The 16,750-nt window shown below is 43.8% G+C and overlaps 1 protein-coding gene across 1 annotated transcript in view; it reads right to left on the bottom strand.

Moving 5' to 3' along the window:
• Positions 1 to 2,276: 2,276 nt before the first annotated feature.
• Positions 2,277 to 16,750, bottom strand: part of ANO2 (anoctamin 2) — a 377,551-nt gene continuing 363,077 nt past the window's right edge. The window contains exons 23-25 of the mRNA XM_049882253.1: positions 16,353 to 16,534; positions 4,716 to 4,821; positions 2,277 to 2,572 (exon numbers count right to left, since the gene is read on the bottom strand). Coding sequence (XP_049738210.1) covers positions 2,300 to 2,572; positions 4,716 to 4,821; positions 16,353 to 16,534 — 561 coding nt within the window. The 3' untranslated portion in view covers positions 2,277 to 2,299. The remainder of the gene's footprint in view (positions 2,573 to 4,715; positions 4,822 to 16,352; positions 16,535 to 16,750) is intronic.

Consider the following 16,750-nt stretch of genomic DNA (forward strand, 5'->3'; position numbering starts at 1 on the left):
AACTGCCAACCTTTTGGTTAGCAGCCAAGCTCTTAACCACTACACCAACAGGGCTAACTTCCTTTCCTGAACTTTTCGAAGAAAAAATAACATTTTTTATTGCATTATAAGATTAAAAAAAAAAAATTGTAAGCAAAAATCTGCTCTCAATATTTATATCTGAAGGAAGAAAAAATATGGCCCATTATGACCCATTTTCCTACTCCTCTTTTCTAGATAGAAAAATGGTTAATATTTAGCTACTTTAAATTTATTTGTGATCCTATGGAACCCAGGTGGCACAGTGTTAAGAGCTCAGCTGCTAACCAAAAAGTCAGCAGTTTGAATTTGACTGTATAAATTTTTTTCTTTTAATTTGAAAAAGAAAGAAAGAGGAAGGATCCTGAGCCAACCACAAGCAGCCAACAGGCTCTGGGTGTGGCTCCTTCAGGGTGTCTTGATGATAGAGGCAACCCTTGACTGTGGACCATCACTGCTTCCTGAATATCAATGCCCACCCACACTGGGAGGAGTCTCTGAGAAACTCCCTCTTTTGTGGCCTGTAATCTTCAAGAAAATGCCCCCTCAAAGTGAAATTTTTCTCTTACTCTCCCCAAATTAGCTGATATCTGTTGTAAGATGATGCAGTGTTTTTATGCTACTCTAGTTTGAATCTATTCTCAAATGGTAAGTGTGAATACTAAGGTTTGACCTCATTAAAGTAATTGCAGGGTTACTTGTTACTTGTTAAGAGTTAGTGGCTGCTCAATGCTCTGCTAAGAGCTATATCTGTGCCCTGTTGTCCCCACAAAAGAAGGGACTGCTTTTTGGAGCAAGGATTTGTAGGCAGCGCCATCCTGCCAGATACCCAGATCCTTGTTGATGTTATGTGCTGTCAAGTCAATTCCAACTCGAAACCAGGAGGAATCCAGAAACTATGGTGATCTGCACCAATGCCCAGCACAGCACCTTCAGGCCCCTCGCATTGCCAGATGTGCTGAAACATCAAAACAACAGCTCTCACGTCTCCTGCAGGGTGGGGCCCACTTGCAGCTTCTATTCAGGCATTAAGTTGGACTCTAGTCAGACTGAACTTGTAAGGAACCGGGGACCAGTCCAGAAGAAGGGGACCATAGAACTGGGTTCTGAGCAGCAGGTGAGGCTAAGGTGTGTGGAAGCCAGTCATGAATGGTGCTTGGCCCTTGTTTCTAACTGTACTTGAAAGTCTTCTCACTGTAGCGCTCTGGGCAGCTGCTACCAATTACTTATATGAGCATTGCAAGATGGAACCTCTCCACCACTTGGATTTGTCATTAATTTGAATATAAAGTGGTAAATCCCTCATCCCCTGTATCCCCACACTTCCTGCCTTCATTATCCTCCTTTATATTTCTCCAAGACCCTTATCACTACCTAAAATACTATATATTTATTTGTTTATTGTCTGTCTTTCCCCAGAACATAAGCTCCAAGAGGTAGGGATTTTGTCTGCTTTATCCTCTTCTATATCTCTAGTTTGAGAACAATGGCTGACATAGTAGGTGCTCAATAAATATTGGTAGAAAAAGGGAGAGAGAGAATGGCAAACCAGAAAGAGAGGAAAATAAGAGGAGGCATAAAAGACAAGGAGATGCATCTTTTATAAAGAAGGTTTCCATTTATTTTATGATTTTCAATCTGAACCTGCGTAAAATGACAGCTGCATTCAGCTCAAAGCGGCCCTGTGACATGAATAGAGACAAGCCTAGGTTGGATCTTTGCTACTCACAGGTCCAGGGGCCACAGCAATGACCCCTGTAACTTAACGTGCATCTGCTGAGGCTATGACAGGCCCCATTGCAAGTGACTCAGGGATATTCCCAGGGTGAGGATGGGAAAGGGGGTGGGATCCCTTATGGCAGGGGCATGGATGGGCTGTGGTTGCACTTCTCTCCCAGCCTGGCAGTCCTCTGAAGCGATGGTGGAGCGCGAGAGCGTGCCCCAGGGAGCATGGGGAAGGCTCATGATGCCTGGGAATTCTAGAGAGGAGCGGCCCTGAATCTTTCGCTGATTGACTTAAATAGGGTGCCCATCTTCCAAAAGGATACGGCTCAAAAGAGGATCTAAAAGAAACTTAAGCTTGAAGTTTCTGAGAAGCAGCATAATTTTTCTTGCTTCCTGCACTCATTCTCTCTCTCTTTTCACACACACTCCCTTTTCAAGGTCCCCGCAGGCCAGATCCAGGCGAGCGGACACCACACCCGCCCAGGTGTACAAACATGTGCGTGCACGTGCGTGTGCGCCTCGCTCCTGTGGAGCCTTCTGCAGTGGAGCTGGAAGCTCACACATTGGTGTGCTGAGAACCAGCAGACGCTGTGCTACCCAGCTGGCTGCGACCTGAGGGGGCTGAGCTGGCTGCCCGGCTCCACCTGCTCCGATTCTTCCCTCTCTGGCTCCTCGGGTCTGGGTCATCCACCAGCTTCAGCTTCTCATGCTCCTCCTTCAGGAAGAAGTCCACCAACAAGCTCTTCTCTTTCTTGATCTGGTCACTGATGTCTGTGGGGATATCTGGGATCATCCAGTCCACGAGAACACTCAGGAACATCACAAGGTTCTGTCAACACCAAGGAGGCAAGGGGTTGAGTGGAGAAGTATAGCCTGGAGAACGGTGAGACACTAATGCACTATCACCTGCCACTGCCCTGGCAGAGTGACTGTCTTAGCTGTAGTGCTGGTGGGATCATATTGTTGTGGAGAACATCACCCCAGGAGAGACTGACTCCGTGCAATCCTGCCTCTGGCACTTATTAGCCAAGTGACCTTAATCAAGATATATAACGGTACTGCAGTATTGTCATCTATAAAATGAGGATAATAATAGTATCTGCCTCATGGAGTTGTAATAATTAAATGAGTTAATACATGTGCCAAATTTACAACAGTGCCTGGCACATAGCAAGGCTGAATAAGTGTTAGCTATCGTTTCTGCCTTACACAGGACTTCTAATTTCCTCTCCAACCCCTCTTCCTCAGACTTTTCTCACATGTTCTAATCTTGCTTCTTGACTGCCAGGCCTCCAGTCTCTCCCTGCCCAGAGCTTCCTGAGAAATGACCGTGAAGCCAACTTGTCTCCCCAGGGCTTCCACTGTGCTGCCTGTGCCTCTCTTCCTCTAGCTGGCTTTCTCAGTCCTTCACATCAGACATGGATCTTGGAGTTTTCCATTGAATTCCGCCTTAGCTGAGCCACCCACTTCTTATGCTCACTTTATGTTGCTTTCTATTCCACTGCAGCCACTCTAGTAAACCCACCTGTCTGAGACCCCCTGCATCCAGCTCTCCTTTACCAATTCTAAGTTTTTGGAATTATCTTCTTTCTTCTGTTCTGCTTCGCCACATCCCTCCACTCATACACACTGGTAGGATAAGACCACCTTTTCCCGGAAGTGTTCTCTGATTAAGTGAAGGAGCATGTTGAAACAGTGCCTGACATGGCCCAATAAGTGCTAGTTGTTTTTATAATCTGAGTTGCATTCATTCCCCCAAGCCACCCTTTGGCTGCCTTCTACCCAATACCCTCCTCCAATTGTGGTATAACTTCCTAGTTGCCAGTTATACACTCATGTGTCTTCTCCCTTCTGAGACTGGAGGACAATAACTGAGCCCAGAACTAGGTAATCAGAGCTCTGCTATCTTTCATACTCTAAACCTATTCCCAGTTCCCATCCTTTACCTTGAACTCTACGTGCTCCTAGGAGATTAGGGGAAGACTTTGGAGACCCAAGGCCTCTTCCAGAGGCTCCTGGGAGCTTTAGATACTCAAGCTACTTCATCAAATGGCACCTTCTTCCTTTAAACCAGCTTTTTACAGTGCAAGTGAAATGTTACATGTGACATATGGTAAAATGAGACTCCCGCAGGTGGGGCAGTAGGCCGACGTCTGAGCAATTTTTCAAAGCTATCGCCCCATCTTTCCAAGGGAAGAAAGGCTGTCTTCTTTAGGTGAAAGACTAGCCGATGGGCTTCTCCACTTCCTGGGCTGGGGTCTGGGAGGCAGGATACTTTAGAGCCCTCCAGAGATCTGCCTTTAGGGAATACAAAAGCCCAAGGGAGCTGAAGAGAAAAGAATCTGCACCATGCTCTGGCCCCACCTGAAGGCTGGCTACGCGGGAGTGGGAATTAGGGGCCCCTCGATCTTGGAGAATCTCCGCGATGCAATTGGAGCTGTGGCTATTGTCCGAGATAGGAATCTCGGGGCTCAAGTTTGCTATTCATTCTGGGATGGCTAGATGGCTCTGGGGGCCCTTCCCACCAGATGTCTCAGTGGCTAAAACAATGCTTACAAAGGAGGGAGCTGAGAGTGACAAGAAAGGTTCATAACTTGAGCCCTTTTGCAACTGCAGAGATGAAGTGGGGCTGTTTGTCTGCATTAGGGCCAAGATTCTGGTTTCAGTGGCCCTTCCTACTTTGCTTTCTTTGTCTTAGGTTTAAGTGGGACTCTACCTCCACCCCGCAACTTACCCCACATCTGTCTTATAATCTCATTCTGTGCTTTACTCTCTGCAAAGTCCATCCATTAAATGAGCCGTCTCTCTAGTCCTCCCTGCCTCACCCAGGGCAGAGAGCCTTCATGTCTGTCTACCACATGCAAAGACCCCTTCCACAAAAACCTGGAAATGAGGGGCCAGTGGCAGGTCAGCACCATCTTTACCCTTGCAGCCTAGATTCTAATTGGCTACTCCTTATTTGAACAACTCACCTGGAAGATTATGACAAAAGCCAGCCGTGCAGACAGAACGGACCAGTACTGTTTGGAAAACTCATATGGGTTTGGGGCCCATGGCGGCTCTCGGTAATCCTTAAACCTGACCACAAAGAAAGATGGTGTTAAGATTAGGGCTGCTGAGAATTTGCATTTCCACCCCAGATATACTTAATCAGAATCTACATTTTAACAAGATCCCCAGGTGATTCTTATGTACTATAAATTCTGAGAACCACTACTCTACTAGTGGTTCTCAAAATTGGTCCCTAACCAGCAGCATTAGCATCGCCTGGGATTTGTTAGAAATGCAAATTCTCAGCAGGAGTTCAAACCACAACGAGCCTGTTTGAAGCCCTGGTTAAGACTGAGAGGAAAGGGAGGAAAGGGTGGTACTTCTCTGGGTTAAACCTCAAGATTCAAAGTAGCAGGCAAGCCCTTGGCTCTTAGACTTAAGAAGTGGGTGAATGGGTGCATGCTGGGGGATCCATGGCCCAACCAACAAATGTCCATGGAATAAGATGACCAATGTCCAAAAAAGCCAATGTCAGCCTAGAAATACCCTTTTCCAGATCTCCTTTCAGCATCCCCAAAAGCTTCATCTGGTGTCAGGGTTCTCCTCCCAGGTGTCACGAGTAAAGCAGGTCAGTGGATCTGTCTTGGCTCCCCACTAGCCTGTGGGTACTGTGAGGGTAGAGAAGGCCCCCAGATGCTTCTTCCAGTGCTCTATAGCCTGCGGACTCAAAGAAGATGCAGGCCCAGCCAACATTCTCAGGCTTCACTCACAGCCGGCTGCTTTGGGACTGCAGCCATGAGAGGGCCTGGGCCAGCTTGATGGCTGCATTCTTGAACCTTTAAAAGGAGGGCTGATTCAGATCAAGCTGAAGGCTGAGTGAATTTTGGTGGGGCAGGCAGTCATAGTCATGGTTGGTCAGTGTCCTGTCCATGCTCTGTGCATGTGGTTTAAGAAACAGAATGTCATTGCCTGGCATGAGCTCCTGCCTTTTTCTCAGACCCATCGAAAGAGCCAGGGCTTTCTCTCAATTTTGCCTTTCACCCCCATTCTGGGATGACTCATGTTAAAACCAACTCGTTTTTTCTGACTCACATTTTTCTAAGACTTTTATTTGGAAAAATGACAAGGGCTGGTTCCAGAAGGGCTATGGCCATTCAGGGAACTTTTCTTCATGGAATTCAACCAGTGTTTGATGCTCAATAAAAGCAAAACATGCCCTGGGCTGAAGAAAGAGGTGGGGGATGGGCATCTGGCCACCCAGCAGTGTGTACAGCTGTTGAGGAAGGCAGGGGAGGGACTAGTCCAGAGAGGGGCTGGGAGGGACACTGATATATATTGAACAGGTACTCTGTGCCAATTCCTGAGCAAGGAGCTTTCCTGGAAGTTTCTTATTTAATCTTTACAACATCCTCAGCAGAGCATTATGCCTATATAACACACGAGGAAACTGAGACTCAGAGAAGCTAAATTACTTGCACTAGGCCTCCTGGCCAGTAAGAGGTAGAAAAAAAAAAAAACTGCCATCAAGTTGATTCTGACTCATAGCGACCCTATAGGACAGAGTAGAAATGCCCCATAGAGTTTCCAAGGAGCAACTAGTGGATTCGAACTGCTGATCTTTTTGGTTAGGAGCCAGAGCTCTTAACCATTACACCACCAGGGTTTCCAGTAAGAGGTAGAGTCAAGATAAAAATCCAGGTCTGGCCAAATTCAGGCTTTCCTCCCATTGTCATAGCACTCCTCACCAACAGACACAGTCTGAGAGTAGCAGGATTCAGAAATGACTGCTCTTCTATCCCTTCCCTGGCCTGAATAAGCGAGCTGCTCTAAAAGATCAATGTTATAGCATGGTGGTTTCTAATTGCCCAAGGAGGAAGGAGGAAAGAGGAAGAGGAAAAGAGATGTGCACACAATGATAGAAAAAGACACAGGACAGAGTCAGAAACAGAAAGGGACAAACTGAGAAATGGATACTAAGCATTTGACTGAGGCTTGGCAAGAAGCCAGAAGCTGCCCCCTCCACTCCGCACTCCCCTCTTCCAACAGCTGATTACAGCTGTTGAAGCTTGGTTTGACATCCGGATGAAAAGCAAAGCTAACTACAGCCCAGCAGAACACCACGGGATTCACCGCATCCACCTGTGGCAGAGGACAGAAGCATGGCCAGCTCCAGGTTACTCTTGCTCATGGGAGAGAGAGAGAGCGTGGCTAAATGAATGAGGGTGTCTGGGGTGGAACAACAGCCTCATCATCCTCCTGCTGCCCCAGCAAGAAGAGATGGCTGAAGGCAATTCATCCTACTCTTCAAGACTCAGAGGTGGGTATATACATGCAAACCTGCTCCCTACCATGCGGAAACCCTTCCCCAGGTCTAGCTCAATCCCTCCTGCTGCCACAAAAGCCCATTTCTCTTATTCTCTATCTCCATCTATGAAGGAACAGCTGTTCACTGACCTCTATATGAGAGCCATGGCTCACCCTTCTTTTTCCAGTCTCAAAAGAATCCATAAATAATCAAATAATCTAATTCAGCCCCCACCTCTGCTACTGTCTCACCATAGCTTTTGGAAATGTCACTTTGCCCTCTCCCAGGGTCCAAACCATATTTTTAATCTAACAGGCACATTCATCTAATGGAGGATCTGGAAAAAGATTAACACACAGATATGTCCAGAAAGTTCTACTTGAAAATACCCCTATGCCAGTGGGTTAAAGGTGACTCTGTTTGTGGTTAAGAGCTCAGCTGCTAACCAAAAGGTTGGCAGTTCAAATCCACTAGCCACTCCTTGGAAACCCTATGGGGCAGTTCTACTTTGTCCTGTAGGATCGCTATGAGTCAGAATAGACTCGATGGCAGTGGTTTTGGTTTTGGGTTCTGTTATGAACTAAAGGGCAAGCTATGCATGCCACAAGGACAAAAAAAAAAAGAGAAATTTAATTAATTATACATTTGTTTGTATTTTTCCTTCCAAAGGTAACTCTTTTTAAAAACTGTGGCCTAGAGTAAGAAATATACTTTACATTTATGCACACATACATATATATTACTGAAATAAAAATTACACAAAACATACTTATCCTTGCTGCATGCAATGTACTGATATTTTTCTGTTTGGTTCCATTCTGTTCTATCATATCCCATCCCATTTTATTTCCTAAAATGCTACTTATGACCCACTAAAATGATCTCATAGACCACTAATGAGCCATGACTCATAGTTTAAAAAAGATTCCAGTAAGCCTCTGCCACCAGGTAAATAGATGGTGTTTATGTTCCAACGTATGCTCAAATTTCATCATTTTTGTTTTCATTTCACCCTAAGAAGTCAGCCTTATCAAATATTTTCAGAGTAACTAGAACATATTAGTTAAACAAAGAGATAATTAGCTCTAAGAACACAAATGGTCACATAGGACACAGTGGCTAATGAACTTGTTTCCAATACTATGACCATATTATACTTTATTTCTAAGTTGAGTGCACACATAGCATTGACAAAAGCAGGGGAAAGGGTCTGGTTTGTGAGGGCATTTAAGCTGATGAGAAAGGGACCAGAAGTTCTGTTTCCCAGGCTGATGGGTGGCAGCCCTGAGCCCTAGGAAGTAGAACTTCTGTTCCATTCCCCATCAGCTCAAATGCCATCAAAACTAGACCCTTTCCCCAGAGTTAGGGAGCTTCGGTCTCCCAAAGTCCCACTGAGTGGCCACAGCACTAGATGAACCCCCAGCTCTGGTCAGCTACCTGTATCTGCTGGCTGTCACCCCAGGGGCAGGCAGGGCTTTATCCCCAGGGATACAATTTTAGGGATTGTTACTAGATCTCATCCTCACCCCCGCAGCCCTTTTATTTTCTTTGCACCTTAACATTAATTTTGAGAGTTCTCCCAAGTCTTTGGATGAGGAGAATCTTTCAACAATGAATGAGATAGCTAGATTGAGTGTCTATGAAAGGCAGTCTGCCCTTGGAGTAGCTCTGCCAATTTGTAACTGTAAGACACTGAGTATATTTACATCACTAAACCTCACCACCCTAATCCATAAAGTGGAAGGAACAAAATAGGTATCAGAGTGCTGAGAACAAAGAAGGAGCACGCTTCCAGTTTCTCCCCCCATTAACTACAAATAAATTAGTAGGTGGCGTGTGTGTGCGTGTGTGTGTGTGTGTGTGTTCATTGAGTGTTAATTGAAGGCACTGTGGGAATTAAATAACACAATACACATGAATGTGATTTCTAGAGGCCTCAGTGTCTTCCACTTGGGGAGAATGACTGGGGTGGGCTGAGAAGAGAGGCTTTTCTTTCCCTTTTATTCACTTCACCTTTTTGGTATGTATGTGTGTGTGTGTGTATTTTTTTTGAATTACTTTTATAATTAAAAAGTTCGTATTTTTAAAAGAAGAATATAATTAATGCCAACACATAGTTGACCAAAATACACTTTTATACCAAGCTTTCAGAAGCAAAATTATAGTGTTAAATGAGACGGTCTCATGTATAATAAGTGAAACCGGAATAAAAGTCAACATGATATTTTAACTTTAAAATTACATGAATATTTTATCTAGAGTATGTTAGCTTTCTGAAAAATCACATTGATTGGGTTAAAATTATACATTACCTAAAGAAATGACGTTTCCATTAACTCAAAAATACATTTCATTACAATAAAACAAATTCAAGGAACAATACCTTAAAGGTTCTACAAGTTCATTTTGTATTAATGTGTAGAAAAATATCTGGGAAAAATATACTCAAATTAATCACCCTGGTTCCTGTTGGGAAGATGCCAAGGGGCTGGGCAGGGGGTGGAGGTGAGACAGAACTGTAGTGGTCAAAGGGGCTTCAGATATACCTGTAATGTTTAAATATTTTATGAAAATATATTAACATATTACATATGTCCTTAAATATTAATTTTAAAAATCAGAAAAGAATCTTTGAAGATTATCTTTTCTGAAATTCCACTTTTACAGATGGGGAAACTGAGGTACAGAGAGGTAAGAGAGAGTCCTAGCTCATATGTCCCCATCCAGTCCTCACTTGCAGTTGTTGAGGGGGACACAGTGGGGGGTGGTAAACAGTGACCTCCTGCCACAATTCATCACAACACAAAATCACTGAAAGCAGGGAGAGTGACGAAGTAAGAAACTCAAGAACTGGTCATAAACAGTCAAGGCTTTCTTTGTTGTTGTTTTAATGAGGTTTTGGTTATATTGTGAATCAATTACTAAATGTCTCAACTCCAGTGATATCTTAAAAAAAAAAAATTAAGTAGCCTCCATGAAAATTAATGTCATCTTAACGCTGAACATAATTATATACAATATTTTCGTACCGTCTGAGGTACTTAAAACTGCCGTCTGAATTCACCATTAACAAGGGAAAACAGCCCAGGCAATTAGGAGCTAATGAGAACCATGTCATTCCCAGGGCTGATATAGATCAGGAAAGGCAACTCCCGGAAAAGCTGATTCTACCTCTGGTTTCAGCAAGGAGCAGATGTGAGGCCGCCAAGGGCTCTCAAGGAACCCGCCCCTTCAAAGACTTCAAAGACTTCACAGGACCTCAGAACTTGGAAGCACTTAGGCTCTGAAGAAAAACTTGGCCATGGTCACACAGGACGCTGTTTCTGAAGGCGCAACAGCTCCAAAAAGACCCAGTAGGTTGGCTGTACCCAGGTGGGCTTCTTGAGCTCTGGGGCCCAGGTCACTGGCCCTGTCCTGCTAATCTCTGTAATCCCCTTCCAACTGAGCCAGCAGCCCAAGCCACCATCCATCCTCCAGGACATGGTGGCCCTTCGACCCCATCAAATGGTCACTAATCACGCCTGGAGATTGACGTCGCAAGGCTGTTTATGGAGTGGCCCTGCCAGAGCAGTTAGATGGCTGCGGCCAACATTGCTTCAAGAATGCTGGGAATGCATCTCAAATGGGCAGCTGGAGACTTTTCCTAACTTTTATTGCTATTTTTACAATACCTCTATCCCTGGCGAGGCCTAATTGGAGCCTGGACCTTGGTTTTATTTGACCACATTTATCTCCAGAGGTCACTGAAAGTTAAGAATATAAAGGGTCATCAAGTTCCCAACACTATTTGCCAGAAAATCAGGGCAAACTCTTCATTTCCCACCACAGAAGCAGTTCCACACACTGACTCTAAGACTAGCTGTAGAACTCATGCCTGTCTCTGTCTTTGTTTCTGCTTCTTACCAACCCATTGCCATAAAGTCGATTCTGACTCATAGTGACAAAGTAGAACAGAGTAGAACTGCTTCATTGGGTTTCCACAGAGCAACTGGCGGATTCAAACTGCCCACACTTTGGTTAGCAGCTGCCTTAGTTATCAAGTGCTGCAGTAATAGAAATACCACAAGTAAATGGCTTTAACAAAGAGAAATTTATTATCTCACAGTCTATTAGGCTAGAAGTCAAATTCAGGGTGCCACTTCCGGAGGAAGTCTTTCTCTCTCTGTCGGCTCTGGGGGAAGGTCCTTGTCATCAATTTTCCCTGGTCCAGAAGTTTCTCAGCACAGAGACCGCAGGTCCAAAGGATGCACTGTTCTTCTGGTCCTTCTTTCTTGGTGGTATGAAGTCCCCCTGTCTCTCTGCTGGATTCTCTCTTTTATATCTCAAAACAGACTGACTCCAGGTACAACCTAATCTTGTAGATTGAGTCCTGCCTCATTAACATGACTGCTTCTAACCCTGCCTCATTAACATCATAGAGGTAGGATTTACAACACGCAGGAAAATCACATCAGATAACAAAATGGTGGACGATCACACAATATTGAAAATCATGGTCTAGCCAAGTTGACAGACATTTTTGGGGGACATAATTCAATCCATAACAGCAGCCAAATGCCTAACCACTTGAACCACCAAGGCTCCGTACACATAGTATCTCTCTATCACAGTCCCTCCCCCATTCTCAATCTCTCTCTTTCTCTATCTGTCTCAACCTCTCTCTCCTTAATTTCTTACAGCCAGTGGCAGTTCCTGGCTTAGGAATACATCAGAGGTTATGTCCTCACTTCCTAAATTCCCAAAGGATTTGGTGACCCAGACAAGTTCGCCCAGCATGCAGTGGTACTGTAAGGAGGACCCACCTGTGGCAGAGATTGCCGTCAACAATTCTTACTGATCTTGTAAGTGCAGTCTATTTAATACACCGATTTAACATGTTATACCTAGCTTGTATGACAACTTATTCTCTAGACAGAGTAGGGCATCTCTTTATTTTAAATGTAACCCTTAATACTCCCTAGTCTTCACACTGTAATCAGAAAAGTCACACAGAAGCAAATGTTTGATCTCATCACTGCTCTCTTATAAACCCCCTCAGTGGTCTCCCACCTCAATATGACAAACATGCTCTTCTTAATTTGGCATTTGCTTTTTCTTCCAGTCTCTTTTCATAGCTTACCTCTCTCACGCTAGCTCCAGCTATCTATGGTTACTCCCAAGGAGTAGAACTCTCTTGTTGAAGGACCTGAGCACACCCTAGACCCTCTACCTGGAGCACACTACTCTCCCTGGACCTCTTTTACCACCTGACAACCCCACCTCCCACCACCCCTCTGCACCCCACTTACCATTTAGGTTGACTTGGTCAAGTGAATGAGGAACTATGGTCATTTGTGTACTGTTCATTCTTCGGGCCTCATCCCCCTTGAAATTACCCCTGAACACTTAGGTCTCAGTCAGGTGCATGGCCCCCTTCAAAGGACTCTCATAGCTCCCTGTAGTTACCCAACTGTAACTTAGTAAAACTATAGTTTAATTGCCTGACTTTAATAACTCATCTCCTCTATCTGCACTCCTTGAGAGAAGCACTGTATCTTGGTCCTTATTATATAGCCAATGTCAAGCATACAGTAGGGCCTCAGAAATATTTACATAATGAACCTATAATCTTCACTGGTATTGCAAGTAATGAAAAATGGTGGGTATGACAAAAGCCATTTCAGTTTGATCCTCAGGTAAATTTTCTTGGCATGAAATAGAATAAAATTGTACTCCATGAGCATCAATCTGTGGCAGAATTTAAAAAGGTGGGGGGCTGGTATTTGAGCATTGTGCTCTCTTAAAGAATTATCTATATGGGATCAAACTCGAAAGTTTAGATAGGAGGCTTAGGGGGCAATAAGTTTATGTTAATGCGCAGGAACAATTTGGAAAAGAAGGGTGAGAATGGTTACATAACTTGGAGAAAGCAATCAATGTCTGAACTGTACATGTAGAAGTTGTTGAATTGTATGCTCTGCTGTGTATATTCTCAACAACAACAAAAAATAAATTATTTTTAAAAAGGGGGGCATAGATAAGCCATGATCCCAACTCATTGCATGGAAACGATGGAGAGAAGACAACCAGAGTTTTACAGCTGGCTGGGATATCTAGTGACTCTGGAGGTAGATACAAGAAAGCTTACTCTGATCCACACGTGCTAATACCTCGTGTCCTGAACATTGGTTGTTTTGGCTGTGCTGTATCCATCCACTTTAATTTCCCACTACTCCAAGGTCCTGTGCTTCAGATGGAGATGACTTTACCCACTGTCCCCATTCCCAAAGGATTCAGACTTGCCCCTGAGAGTATTACATTCCTCTGGCTACAGTGATTGATTCAAAGTAGGTGTATACTGATCCCAGCCAGTCAGCGACAATAAGACTTTTGCTGGGGTCACTGGGAAAGAGGCCTGAGGTTTTTTCCCTGCTAGGCTTGAACCCAATATAATAATGGCCTGTCATTGCTGGAAATCTTATGGAGCTTTAAAATATAGTCAACATCAACTGAATTAGAGTTGAGATTTTGCACAACATTGACTGATTCAAGCCTTGTCTAAAATTAGACCTACTCTCAACTTGCACTTACGGGGGCCACTAAATTCCATTTTTGGTCAAGCCAATTTAAACAACTGACGTTTCTGGAAATTATATTCCAGATATGTTTTTGGAAGTTCTGAAGATCAGGGGCAAGGTGAGAGACACTTGGTACTGTTATGGACAGACGCATCTAGATCAACTAAAGGAACAGATAACATTATTCTTGCTTCCCCACACGACAAGTCACATTCATGTTGCTCCCCACTGTACACAGGGGTTGAAGCCTGAGTTCCTGGATAAATCTGTGGTTTAGTTCAGGATCTGTTTCTTGGGAACCTCTTCAGCTTTCTAAGCCTCAGTTGTTTTTTCTGTTTTGTTTTGTTTTGTCTTTAATGTACAATGAGGAGTTTCAATAAAATAATATCTATGATCTCTTCCAGTTTAAAAAAAATTGTCTAATTCTTACTTTTTAGTGCCTGTTTGTTTAATGCAAACCTGTTGACTGACTTTGTGGAATTTGCTGGAGCAGACCTTGATGCCACTGGAAAAGGCCAGGAACTGGTACCACCCTCTGGAGACCACCATCTAGCACCATGGACAGACAGTCTGGCACCCGAGCCATACAGAGGAGTGGCCACTGAGCAGTACATAACCTAGTAGCAAATCTGCCTGAAATGCAACTTTAGTCCAAGTCAGACTTTTTACAGCTTCACATGTGAATATACCTCTAACACCCAAGCTGATGCAAATGGAGATCTATGTATGAATTTATTCATTCATTCTTGGGTCTGGCCCTGGATTTTGCATCTTTTCTTGGTTGGCTAGCATTGAACCCTAAAGTTATTGCTCCTGATACCAGACTATCCTTCTATTTAACTCACAGATTGATAAAGTTGTTTAACTCAGCCATCTACTTTAGGAAGACCAATTCGTGTTCTCAAACGGTGAATCCAAACCTAAGCAGCTGTCTTGAAAATGGTTGACCTTGATTACCAAGATGTCCCAGGTGGGAGAACATGACAAACATGCCCAAGATCATCACTACTGCAAACACAACTGAAAACATTTGTTCTTGGGTGGAGGCATCAGCAGCTTCTACTTCAGACACTACTGGGGATGACTGGAGAAAGCCCTAAACATCTAACACCGGTCCCACAATACCTTTACCTGTTGTTGTTATAATACTTATTGTTTTTGTTTGTTTGTTTGTTTTTAATAGATGAGGCGTGATTTTTTATTAAGTTCTGTATAGGCACTATCATTTAACTCAGGGTACAAAAGGGTTAAAGAGTTTATACCCTTTGGCTCTTCTCTTTATTTGCCCTTCTTCGGTAAATAGCGGACAGTTATCTATTTCTGGCTTCACTTATCTCTGTGCTGATGGCTTTCAATCATGGCTATAAGCCGGAACTCTCTGGAATTCCAGTTTAGTGCGTTTATAATTTAGGTGAAAATTGCCTCTTGTATTTCCTACCATCACTTTAAATGCAACATGATTGAAATAAAAATCATCACATGTATCATAAAACTAGATTCTCTTATCATCTTCCCTGACTTTGTTAATGGAACCACCATTTCACCAGTCTCCTGACTTCAGCCCAAACTTTTCAGACATCTTTAACTCAGCCTCTCTCCTGTCTCTTGTCATCAACTTTGCAAAGTATTATATGAAATAGTCAACTTCTCCTTTCCTCTTAATTCTTTCTACCTCCATGGCCTCTGCCCACCACGGTTTATATCTGAATGATGCAACAATCCAGTGGCTCTGCCTGAGTTCTCTGAGTTCTAGTCCATCTTCCTCAATTTCCTTAAAGCTACCCTGGACTGCCAGATGAATGAATAAATCTTAGAAGGAGCACAGCCAGAATGCTCCTTAGAAGCAAGGATGGTGAGACTTTGTCTTAAATACTTTGTACATGTTATCAGGAGGTACCAGTCCCTAGAGAAGGACATCATGCTTGGTTAAGCAGAGAGTATGTGAAAAAGAGGAAGATACATTGACACAATGGCTGCAACAATGAGCTCAAACATAGTGATGATTGTGAAGATGGCTTAGGAGCAGACAGCGTTTCTTTCTGTTGTACATAGCGTTGCTATGAGTCAGAACTGCCCCGACGGTACCCAACAACGACAACCCTTTACCCTATCATTCCCTGGCACTGAAAAGGTAAATATCTTCCTGTTTCACCACCTTAAAACTCCCGTCTGATTGCAGGGCCTACTCCTCCTACCTATTCAAATTCAACAATTTGCTTATACTATTTCAGGAGTTTTACATATGTTGTATTTTCAATATTATTTCCCAAGCACTGTCATTGTTAACTACACTTTCTAGCCTCTAAGTGTTTACCTAAGACCCCAAATTCATCCCCACCTTAATGGCTATGCCCATGCTAACTCTCCATCTAGAATGTTCTTCCTTTCTGTCCTGCAACTCTTACTAGGCCCTCTTTCTCTCCAAACACCCACAATGCTCATGGTCCATGCTACACATGAGCACAGAATGACCTTCTACTTCCTATTTCTTCTGCTTGTTTTCTTCCCAACCAGACCATAAATCCCTCGAGGGTGAAGACAAGGCTGTATATATTTCTTTGTCTGCTCCACAGCATTTAGTAAAAGGAACTTAGTAAGTTCTTAGTGAAGTTGGTTTTATAGTAATTCAGGGTGGGAGGTGGGAGAAAAAGGGAAAGGTGAATGACAGAATCCTAGATCATCCAGAAAATTATTTGGTGGCCTCACAAACCTGATTTACTTTTGGTCCTCAACTGCTCTCCTCCTGATTACTTTACCTGCAGAACTGAACCTCCTGGTCGAATTGTGAGTTTTCTGGCTGTGTTCCTTCCTTCAGCTGGCTGACATTGAAGAAGGAGAGGGTGTGGTTGACAAAGCCATTCAGAGTCCCATTGTGACTATAGGAGTACTGGTACACAAGGCGGGGGATGAAGTCAGAGGTGACGGCAATGACAAAAGCCTGAGAGAAAGAACCACAAACACTTGAGGATTGGTCAGGATGGATGCTGTCCAGGTCCTCAGGGTTCATCTGGCTCAGTGATCATCCATGCTTGGCCTTCCCATCCAGACAGTTCTACTCTAACATGGGAGGACATGCATCAAGCTCAGTTCGCTGGTCCCTGAGGCCATGCAGCTGACTCACTCTTTTGCCATCTCTGACATGTCTAAGTATATC

Source organism: Elephas maximus, chromosome 4 (assembly GCF_024166365.1).
Source record: "Elephas maximus indicus isolate mEleMax1 chromosome 4, mEleMax1 primary haplotype, whole genome shotgun sequence".
Classification (NCBI taxonomy): Eukaryota; Metazoa; Chordata; class Mammalia; order Proboscidea; family Elephantidae; genus Elephas; species Elephas maximus.